The sequence below is a fragment of the Chiloscyllium punctatum genome, chromosome 1 (genome assembly GCF_047496795.1).
Source record: "Chiloscyllium punctatum isolate Juve2018m chromosome 1, sChiPun1.3, whole genome shotgun sequence".
Classification (NCBI taxonomy): Eukaryota; Metazoa; Chordata; class Chondrichthyes; order Orectolobiformes; family Hemiscylliidae; genus Chiloscyllium; species Chiloscyllium punctatum.
Window position 1 is genome coordinate 179621274 of NC_092739.1, and position 12153 is coordinate 179633426.

Here is a 12153-nt window from a genome sequence, read left to right on the forward strand (position 1 = left end):
TCAGAGTCATACTTGACACATAGGTCATAGTTGTTGGAGGTCGGTCACCTTAGCTCCGGTACATTTCAGTGGGAGTTCCTCAGGGTAGTGTCCAAGGACCAACCATATTCAGTTGCTTCATCAATGCCCTTCTCTCCATCATAAGGTCAGAAAGAGAGATGTTCACTGATGATTGCTCAATGGTCGGCATTATTTGCGACTTCTCTGATACTGAAGCAGTCCATGTTCAAATGCAACAAGATCTGGACAGTATCCAGGCTTGGGCTGACAAGTGGCAAGTAACATTCGCGCCACACAAATGCAAGCTATAGCCATCACCAATAAGAGCCAATCTAACCACCACCCCTAGACAGTAATGGAGTTACAATCACGCTGAATCCCCCACTGTCAACATCCTGGGAGTTATCTTTGATCAGAAACTCAACTGAATTTGCCACATGAACACAGTGGCTACAAGAGCAGGTCAGAGGCTTGGAATCCTGTGGCAAGTAACTCACCTCCTGCCTCCCCAAAACCTGTTCACCATCTACAAGGCACAAGTTAGGACTGTGATGGAACACTCCCCTTTGCGTGGATGGGGGCAGCTCCAACAACACTCAAGAAGCTTGACACCATCCAGGACAAAGCAGCCCACTTGATTGGCATCATATCCACACGCATCCACTCCCTCCACCATCGACGCTCAGTAACAGCAGTGTGTACCATCTACAAGATGCACTGCAGTAATTCACCAAAGATCCTCAGACAGCACCTTCCAAATCCACGACCCCTTCAGTCCAGAAATACAAGGGCACCACCCCCTGCAAGTTCCCCTCCAAGCCACTCACCATCCTGACTTGGAAATATATCATCATTCCTTCACTTTTGCTGGGTCAAAATCGTGGAATTCTCTTCCTAATGGCTTTGTGAGCAATTCAAGAAGGCAGCTCACCACCTACTTCTGAACGGCAACGAGGGAAGGGTCTTAAAAATGGCGGCCAGCAACATCCACAAATGAATATGAGTACAACCAGTGTAAAGTTTACTCCTGAGTCCTATTGAGTAAAAGGTGCTTTGAGGCTTTTGAAAGGTGTAAGTGGCAGAAAAATAATATATATATATATCAGTGAGAGGAGAAAGCAAAGCTGGCAATATCTGACTTGTGCATCGAAAGAATGACTTAGATTCAGAGGTCAGGTAAATCAGTCTCACATAATGGGACTGAAGCACAAACTTAAGATGAAACCCTGAGCAATTTTCTGTGCAGCTGGATCAGTGAGTGACTACAATATACATTTAACGTCGGCTTCATTCTAAACAGATCATATCAGAGGGATAGGGGAGAAAGGCTAAGCAGTGTGAACAGCCATTATACTCACCGTGTCTACTGCATTTGCAACAAGGATCAGTCGTCGCTTAACAGCACCAACATCATTGCCCAAATTCTGGTACTAAAAGGAAACCAAATGATTGGTGATAATTCAGTGAGCGAAATAACAACCTGCACTCCTCTTGATACCAACCACTTTCCCATAATCCCAACTTCAATTCTAATGTCTCTGACTACAATTTCAATGTTCCCAATCACAATGAGGGGTGATAGATATAGGGCAGATGTCAGAGGTAGGTTCTTTATTCAGAGAGTATTAGGGGTGTGCAACAGTAGGAGACTCACCAACTTTAAGGGCATTCAAATGGTCACTGGATAAACATGTGGATGATAATGGAATACTGTAGATTAGATGGGCTTCAGATAGGTTTCACAGGTCAGCGTAACATTGAGGGCCGAAAGGCCTGTACTACGCTGTAACGTTCTATGTTCTAACCAATCCTAACTACCACCTCAAAGTCCTTGACCACTACAACCCCAATGTTCTAAACACATTCCCAATGATTTAATCATAATCTGAATTTCCAACCCAACCCCCATATCCCTGAACACAATCATAATTTTCCTGACCACAGCCCAATGTCTGACCACAAACTTAATGTCCTTGACCATGATCTGAATATTCCTGACTACAATCCAACTGATCCTAACCACAACATTAAAGTCCTTGACTACAATCCCAATGATTCTGACCATACTCCCAAAATTCCAACCACATGATCATTGCCAAGTTCCCAATGTTCCTGACCACACTCCCAATGGCCTGAGTACAATCATAGAATCACAGAAATAGAAATGATAGAAACCCTACAGTGTGGAAAGAGGCCATTCGGTCCATCAAATCTGCACCAGCCATCCAAAGAGCTTCCCACCCAGACCCAGACCTGTACCCTATCCCCATAACCCCACATTTACCATAGCTAATTCATGTAGCCTGCACATCCCTGGACACTATGGGACAGTTAAGCATGGCCAATCGATATAACCTGCACATTTGGACTGTGAGTGGAAACCACAGCATCTGGCAGAAACCCATGCAGACATGAGGAGAGTGTCCAATTTCCATACAGTCACCCAAGACTGCAATTGAGCCTGGATCCCTGGCACTGTGAGGCAGAAGTGCTAACCACTGAGCCACCGTGCGGCCCCAATCCCGATTGCTTGAACATAATTCCAATGTTCCAACTTGGAGTTACCAAGCAATGAGAATCATGTCCACAGTTCCACATTCAAAAGCCACATTGGCATTGAGGAAGGATTTCCTTCAAGACTCAGAGAAAGTGGCTTGCAAGGATTCGAGCAATGATATTACCAGTGATGGAGAGTAGAGAGATTCCTCAGTAGCTCCCAAAGCCCACTATCTCCTTTCCTAAAGACAGCAATGCCAGCATCTGTGAGATTGACAGGATTCCTTCTTTGTCCCAGGTCTTTAGGAACAGTTAATGGAGATGATGGGTAAGCTCTGGTCCTACAAATTTGAAAATCCTGCTAGAAAAGAGTTCTAAGGGGCATAGGCAAGGTCTCTAGGGAGAAATCTTGCCCCTTAGGAGAGGGGTTAATAGCAAGGAGGCAAAGTTTTAAGGTAAGGAGCAAGAGATCTAAAGGAGATTTTGAATTTTTTTTCACCCAGAGGATCTGGAACTTACAGCTTAAAAAGAATCCTTAACACGCGAGAACAATTTCGATGAACATAAGGCTACAGGCCTAGCATTGGACATTAGGATTAAGTGAAACTTAATTCTGTCCCTCAGAATTTTTTCTAATAGTTTTTCTACCACTGATTTTAAACTCAGTGGCTTATAATTCCCTGCTTTATAAAAGGAGATTGCAAGATTTTTTTTTAGATATCTAGGTGGGAAGGCCTCCTGGTATAATGACTGAGCTATTGATTCAGAGATCCAAGTAACATTCTGAGGACCTGGGTTCAAATCCTGCCATGGCAGATTGTGAAATTTGAATCTAATAAAAAGGAAATTGGAATGTTAATAATGTAATGAGATCCATGAATCCATTTTCAATTGTCAGAAAAGCCCATCTCGTTCTCTAATGTCCTTTCAGGAAGAAAAATGCCATCCTTACCTGGTTCTTACATGTGACTCCAGACCCACAGTAATGTGGGTGACTCTTAACTGCCCTTTGGCACAGGTACTTTGCATCAGTTTTCGCAGTGGAAGATACAAGCAGCATACCAGAACTTCAAGAGAGTCAGGGAGCAGAAGATAGGAAACTATAGGCTGGTTAGTCTAACCTCGGTCATTAACATGATTTTAGAGCCCATTTTTAAAATGAGATTCTGGAGTACTGGGAAGTGCGTGGTACAATAAGTCAGAGTGAGCACAGCTTCTTCAAGAGGAAGTCATGCCTGACAAATCTTTTATAATTTTTTGGGGAGGGAATGAGCAAGTTAAATAAAGAAGACCTGATCTATTTGGATTTCCAGAAGGCCTTTGACAAAGCTCTGCCTTCATCCATCTTCTTTGTCACCTCTTCAAAAAACTCAATCAAATTTGTAAGCCATCATTTCCCATGCACAAAGCCATGTTGATTGTCCCTAATCAGTCCTTGTCTTTCCAAATACATGTAGATTCTGTCTCTCAGAATCCCTTCCAACAACATACCACCGGTTCCCTAGCTTCCATGTCTTTGTCCACTATAAATCTTGCTGCAAAATCTTTGTTTAGTATCTCACCCATCTCCTGTGGTTCCACACATAGACAGCCTCTACGATCTTTAACGGGCCCTATTCTCTCCCCAGTTACTCTTTTACTCTTAACATATTTGTTTAATCACTTAGGATTCTCCTTAACCTTTTTTGCCAAAGCTATCCCATGTACCCTTTTTGTCCTCCTGCTTTCCCTCTTAAGTACACTCCTACTCTCCCCGTACTCCTCAAGGAATTCACTTGAACCCTGACATATGCTTCCTTCTGCTACTTGACCACAGCCTCAATATCTCTAGTCATAGAGATGTACAGAATTGAAACATACCCTTCAGTCCAACCCATCCATGCCGACCAGATATCCCAACCCAATCTAGTCCCACCTGCCAGCACTAGGCCCATATCCCTCCAAACCCTTCCTATTCATATACCCATCCAAATGCCTCTTAAATGTTACAATTGTACCAGCCTCCACCACATCCTCTGGCAGCTCATTCCATACACGTACCACCCTCTGTGTGAAAAAGTTGCCCCTTAGGTCTCTTTTATATCTCCCCCCTCTCACCCTAAACCTATGCCCTCTAGTTCTGGACTCCCTGACCCCAGGGAAAAGACTTTGCCTATTTACCCTATCCATGCCCCTCATAATTTTGTAAACCTCTATAAGGTCACCCCTCAGCCTCCGACGCTTCAGGGAAATCAGCCCCAGCCTGTTCAGACTCTCCCTATAGCTCAAATCCTCCAACCCTGTCATCCAGTGTTCCCTGCACCTACCAGCTTTGCCCTTCATACTCATCACCGAACTCGCATTATTTCACTTTTAAGCAAGCCTCCCACTTTGCTGTGATAGGCCTCTCTGAATCAACTTTTGAAAGTTCCTGTCTAGCACTTGGCTATCCCAGTAATATTGGGGAAGTTTATTAATATCCTATTACTTCTCTATATATTCTCCGAAATTTCTGTCTTTTCATCTCTCCTTGACCGTTTGGGGGCCTATACAACATTCCCAGAAAAGTGACTGCTCCATTTTTATTTTTAGGTTCCACCCATTTGGCCTAATTTCAAGTTCCTTCTAAGATACCATCCCACCTTACTGCAGTAATTCACTCCTTGCTCAATATTACAAAATACCTCCTCGTTTATAGCCCTCCCTGTCTCGTCTGAAGATTCTATACCCGACAACATTGACCTGCCAGTTCTGTCCTTTCTCAACCATGTCTCTGTGATAGAAATGATGTAATATCCTCATCTGTGAATCACCACCTTCAACTCACCATCCTTACTCACAAGACTCCTTAAATTAAAATTAATACAACTTTGCCTAGCTCCCTTGTATTTGGCTCGACTATATAGGATCTGCCTGCCAGTCTAACTTGACTTATCTTCTAAATATTTTTTGCACATTACCTACCACTGTATCTCCACTCTATATCCTACTGCCCCAACTAAAATAGTTTTCACCCCACCAACCACATAAGAAAGCTGCTCCCCAAGTACAATTTCCCTCTGGATTGTGGTTCAGGTGCAACCTTTGACCTTATGATGGAGGGAAGGTCATTCATGAAGCTGGCTGGACCTGGGATAATCCCCTGAGGAGCTCCTGCAAAGATGTCCTGCTATTAAAACGTCATCAAAGTAAGTAGCAACCTGTGGTAGATCTTGCAAAATGTTCTCCATCATCCACTAAAAAATTGAAAAAGCTGATGTTACCCCAAAAAGCTGATGTTACCCCTGTTTTAGTACAAACCCTTATGGATATTAATTGTAGCATATTCTGGGAATCCTCATTAACTGCATTTGCAAGTAAACACAGTTTATGTCCAGCTTTGTGAAGGACATCCCCTATTACAGCTTTAAGTATAAATCCTCTATCCGAGGGATTGGATATTTATCCAGTTGCAAAAATTGGTTTACCATTTGTTTAAAATCACACAAAGCAAACTGACCCTCCAGGCTTCAAAAATCAGTATGAACAGTGCTGTCCAACCCACAAATTGGACTGGGTTGATGATTCCTTCCCTGTCCAGCCTCCTGATCACTGCCTCTACCTTTGCCCATAAGGCAAATGGCACTGGGGGGGGGGCGGGGGGGGCCTTGCAGAGTTGTGGAACTGCTCACCACACAAAGTGGCCTTTGTTCCTCTGATAGTCGCTAGATCTTTCTGGAAGACTTTTGGGTATTTAATTAGGACTTCACTCAGGCAGCCATTTCCCCACTGAACAATGTTGAGCCATTCTAAGTGACTCTTTTGCAACCATATTTGCCCTATCAGGTTTTGGCCCAAGCCTTTTATAACAACCACTAGTAACTGAACAAGCTGCTTTTCACAAGAGGCTGGAACCGAAGATGTACCCTTAATCTATTAAGATTCCTCAGCATATCCTGAGTGAGGCTATACAATTGACTGCATTTAATTGGTGTTCCCCAAGCTCAGTTGGACTGGTGAGGGTGTCCACTTCCATCCAAAGCCTTGCCACTCATATGATCCACTTGCCACATTGTCCAATCACAAAGCCAGTTGATTGAATTCCAGCTGGGTTTCAGTTGGTAGGCACTTTTGCATAGTTACACCATTAATGCCACATAGCAAACAATATCGAAGTATTTCATTAAGAGTTAAACAAAGTCAGATGCTTCTGCTAATTGTCTTAACCTAGTCAAAAATCCCGATACGGATTCCCCTGGTTCTTGAATTGCTGAGTAAAAACGATAGCGTCTCAGAATTAGAGGAGGTTATAATATTCCGTCAATAAATCCATCAATTCTTGAAAGATTTTATTATCTGCTACCTCAGCATTCCTTCCACATACTGGGCCTAGTCCTCGATGCCATGGTCAAACAAGTCAAGCTTCCCAAACAAAGGCGTGACGCAAGGAATGCTCACCCCCAACTCAAAGGTAACTGCTGCGAGCGAATTTCTTCAGTATCGTGTTTTACTCCCATCGCCACTGAAATAACTCCACAGAGGCCGGAATCCCTTCACCAAGTCACCCTTTATTTATAAATGAAGAGGTCTTGCCTCCAGTCTGCCTCAGTCAGGGTCAGCCCTCAGAACATCAGAATCTCTTTTTGATCTGTCAGCCAGGGCTCCTTGACCACACCAAATTAACAGCCACAATCAATGGACTCATTCTCATGACTCTGCCTCAAATCTCACCATAGTCACCTCACTCATACCTATACAATATTCTATCCAATCTGTTTGATTAATCAACTAGAGTTTTGACCTCAATACAATCACTACATTCAGTTTTTCTGCAATTCCTAAGCAACCTGCAAGTGGATTGTTAAGGTGCTGTGGTGATCATGAAGAGCTGACCAATGGCAATGGATGAGGTGCGTGTGCAGCTGGTAACCACAGATGCTGTTGGTGCTGATCAACATGGATGTTGCCCACAACCTGTGGTGAACTGAAGCCACTCGGTACACACTCTGACTTCCATGTCAACATTTCTCAACATTCAGTGTATTTGGTAAGAAGCTGAACATTAATGAGATGAGGTTTGATGTAAATAAGGCCCTTCACAAGCACAATTCCTCTTAATTGGTGACTCTCTGCTGCCTAGTGAGAAACTCATCTCACCACTCAGTAAACACAGAAAAGATAGAGCAAGTTGCTCCTGATGGCAGGAGAGCCCTCACTACACTTCTCATGACTCAAATCTCACCTCACTCATACCCATACAATATTCCACCCATTCTCTTTAATTAATCAACTAGAGTTTTTGACTGAAATAATGTTAACAATGAACAGAGAGAACCAGTAGATGTGGTGTACATGGACTTCCAATAGGCATTAGATGTGATGCCACGTCAATGGTTATTGCAAAAGATATGTGCACTTGGTGTAGGGGGTAACATATTAGATTAGATTAGATTAGATCTGAAAATGTGTTGCTGGAAAAGCGCAGCAGGTCAGGCAGCATCCAAGGAACAGGAGAATCGACATTTCGGGCATGAGCCCTTCTTCAGGAATGAGGAAAGTGTTAGATTAGATACCTTACAGTGTGGAAACAGGCCCTTCGGCCCAACCAGTTCCACACCAACCCTCCAAAGAGTAACCCAACGAGACCCACTTCCCTCTGACTCATGCACCTAACACTGTGGGCAATTTAGCATGGCCAAATCACCTGACCTGCACATCTTTGGACTGTGGGAGGAAACCTGAGCACCCGGAGAAAACCCACGCAGAGACAGGGAGAATGTACAAACTCCACATAGTCGCCCAAGGTTGGAATCAAACCTGAGATGCTGGTGCTGTGAGGCAGCAGTGCTAACCACTGAGCCACATGCTGCCCCATTTTAGCACAGATAAAGGATTAGTGAGCTAACAGGGAGCAGAGTTTAAAGATAAATGGATCTTTATGGCAAGATGCAACAAGTGGGTTGCAATAAAGAGGCTTTATGATTTATAATAAATGTAAATAATTTGGATGAGGGTACTGAAAGTACAGGAGCTAAATTTGCCAGTGATACCAAGAGAGGTGACAAGTAGGTTGTCAAGAAAAGAGAGAAAATCTCCAAAGGAATATAGACAGGTTCAGTGAATGGGTAAAAAATTAGGAAGTGGAATATAAGCTTTGACAAAGGGTCAATTAGACTCAAAACGTCAGCTCTTTTCTCTCCTTGCAGATGCTGCCAGACCTGCTGAGATTTTCCAGCATTTTCTCTTTTGGTTTCATATTCCAGCATCCGCAGTAATTTGCTTTTATTGGTAAGACCACACCTGGAACACTTTACACAGTTTGGTCTTGTATTTAAAAAAAGACACAGATGTTTCAGAAGCAGTTGAGAGAAGGTTCTTGGTATAAAAGGTTCAACTTATGAGGAGGGCTTGAACAGGTTAAGCCTGTATCCATTAGAGTTGAGAAGAAGAGGTGACCCCACTGAGAGGATGGGACAGGGTGGATACTGGAAGATGTTTCTTCTTGTGGTGGAAACTGTCATAACAGGTCTGGTTTTAAGACAAAATAAAGAATTATTCTTCTCTCAAAGAAACATCAGAGAATGGAATTCTACTTCCTAGAAGGAAACAAAGGCTGTGCCTTAATTCAAGGCAGAGTTAGATAGAATTTTCATAGAAAAGAGATTGAAGAGGACAGACAGGAAAGTGGAGCTGAGACCATGATCAGCCATGAACTTACAGTACAGTAGAGTAGGTTTAATGATCCAAATTACCCGCTCCTGCTGCTACAAAGACCAGTAGAGCACAGGAACAGGACTTCCAGCCTGCCAAGCCTGCACCAACACGTGAAAACCTTTTGCTCTATGCAGTCCATATCCCTCTATTACCTGCCTATTCAGGTATCTGTCAAGATGCTTAAATGTTACTATTGTATCTGCCTCAACCACCTCCTCTGGCTGTGCATTCCAGGCACTTACCACCCTCTGTGTAAAAAACTTGCTTCTCACATCTCTTTTGAACTTTCTCCCTTTTACCTTCAACCTGATGAAGACAACCACCTGATGAAGGAGCAGCTCTCCAGAAGCTAGTGCTTCCAATTAAACCTGTTAGACTATAACCTGGTGTTGTGTGATTTTTAACCTTAAACCTAGGTCTCCCAGTAATTGACATTTCTACCTGGGAAAAAGACTTTGATTATCCATTCTAGTAATGCCTCTCATAATTTTGTAAACTTCTACCAGGTAGACCCTCAGCCTCCAACCTTCAAGTGAAAACAAAACAAGTTTGTCCAATCTCTCCTCTTAGCTAATACCCTCCAAACCAGGCAACATCCTGGTAAAACCATTTCTATATCATCTCCAAAGCCTCCATTTCCTTCTAGTAATGTGGCAACCAGAAAGGTATACAATATTACAAATGTGGCCTAATTAAAATTCTATATAGCTGCAACATGACTTGCCAAGTTTCACAATCTATGCCCTGACCAATGAAGGCAAGTGTGTCACATGCCTCCTTGACCACCTTATCCACTTGTGTTGCCATTTTCCGGGAATTGTGGGCCTGAACACCTGGATCCCTCTGTATGTTAATGCTTCTAAAAATTCTGCCATTTAATGTACTTCTACGTACCCCTCCCAAAATGCATCATTTTACATTTGTCTGGATGAAACTCCATCTGCCATTTTTCTCCCCATGTCACCAGCCAATCGATATCCCACAGTATCCTCTGCCGTTCTCCTTACTACCTACAGCTCCTCCAATCTGCAAAATTACTAGTAAGAACATCTACATTCTCTTCCAAATCATGATATATATTACAAACCGCAGGGCTATATTACAAACCGCAGGGCTATATTACAAACAGCAGGGATCCCAGGACTGATCCCTGCAGAACATGACTGGTCACAATTCCTAAGTCAGAAAAACACCCTTCCACTGCTACTCTCTGCCTTCTATGACCAAGCTAGTTCTGTATCCATCTTACCAGCTCACTGTGGATCCCATGAAACTTCATTTTCTGTACTAACCCACCATGAGAGACTTCGTCAAAGGCCTTGCTAAAGTCCATGTAGACAACATACACCGCCCTGCCCTCATCAATCATCATTATCACTTCCTCAAAAAACTTGATCAATTTTGTGAGACAAAGCCGTGCTGCCTATTGCTAATAAGTCCATATTTTTTTAAATGTGAGTATATCCTGTCCCCAAGCACCTTCTCCAATAATTTTCCGACCACCGATGCAGGGCTCACCAGTCTATAATTTCCCAACTTACCACACTGTTGCCCTTCTTAAACAAAGGAACAATGTTAGTGATTTTCCAGTCCTCTGAGACCTCTCCTTAAGGCCTCAGCAATTTTCTCCCTCGGTGTTCCGGAATGGATCCCATCAGGTCCTGGTGACTTGTCTGCCTTAATGCTTTTCAAAACACCTAACACATCCCCCTTTCTGCTATCATCGCGCCCTAGAATATCAACATACCCCTCACAAGACTCGCCATCCACCATGTCCTTCTCCTCTGTGAATATCAATGCAAAGTACTGGTACACCCACTTCCTCTCACTCAACAGAGAAATTCTCTCCTTTGTCTTTGAGTGGATCTACCCTTTCCCCAGCTACCTCCTTTCTCCTTGTATACATATAAGCTGCATTATGACTTTCCATTAATCCTGATTGCTAAAGACATTTCATGGCCCCTTTTAGCCCTCCTTGTTTGAGGTCTATCCTGTTATCTTCGTATTCTTCAAGGGGTCTGACTGTCTTCAGTTTCCTAAACCTTATATAAGCCTCCTTTCTCTTTTTGACGAACACCGGTATCTCCACATCATCTCAGAGTACATCGGGACCTTGATCAGATAGGCCGAAGGGCCGAAGAATGGCAGATGGAGTTTAATTTAGATAAATGTGAGGTGTTGCATTTTGCTAAGGCAAATCAAGGCAGGACTTATACAGTTGGACTATAATGTCGTGTCATGTGACTTCATACTCTGAGGTAACCTCCTTCATTGTTCAATGCATCACCAATTTTGGTGTCATCCACAAACGTACTAACCATGCCTCCTATGTTCACGTCCAAATCATTTATATAAATGGCAAAAAGCAATGGGCCTAGCACCGATCCTTGCGTTACAAGCCTCCAGTCTGAAAAACAACCCTCCACCACTACCCTCTGTCTCCAGACTTCAAGCCAATCTTGTATCCAAATGGCTAGCCTTCATTGAATTCCATATGATATATCCCTGCTAATCAGTCTACCATGCAGAATCTTGTCTAACTGAAGTCCATTTAGGAAATGTCCCCCACTCTGCCTTCATCAATCTTCGTTGTCACTTCTTCAAAAAACTCAATCAAGTGAGTGACTGTGAGAAATGCTGGAATTTTTAACTGTCCTTGGTCCTCCCTTCCATGCTCTTCCACCTTTTAAAAACCAAAGGCTGATATTAATCTGTAACTCCTGTTTCTCCTCCTTCCTTCCAAGCCTAGTTCCTGGTTCTGTACTGTCAGTCCTAACAAGGCCTCAGCCACTGAAGAAGATATGTTCAGAAACTCACCAATTCATTGTCCGCCACAAACACTATCTCAAGATATCTTGTGTCTTTGAAGACATTCCTTTTTACCTAGAAAAGGATAAAATCTCAGTCAGTTTGAGGTGAAATTATTAAAGGTCCCTGGGTCAGAAATGTGACCTGTCTTTACAAAATGGACACAACTTCATACAA

The 12153-nt window shown here is 43.1% G+C and overlaps 1 protein-coding gene across 1 annotated transcript in view; it reads right to left on the reverse strand.

The window, feature by feature from the left end:
* The window catches only part of LOC140480882 (disintegrin and metalloproteinase domain-containing protein 12-like), a 259186-nt gene that overhangs the window by 192062 nt on the left and 54971 nt on the right, over positions 1-12153 (reverse strand). The window contains exons 7-8 of the mRNA XM_072576436.1: positions 11986-12051; positions 1359-1430 (exon numbers count right to left, since the gene is read on the reverse strand). Coding sequence (XP_072432537.1) covers positions 1359-1430; positions 11986-12051 — 138 coding nt within the window. The remainder of the gene's footprint in view (positions 1-1358; positions 1431-11985; positions 12052-12153) is intronic.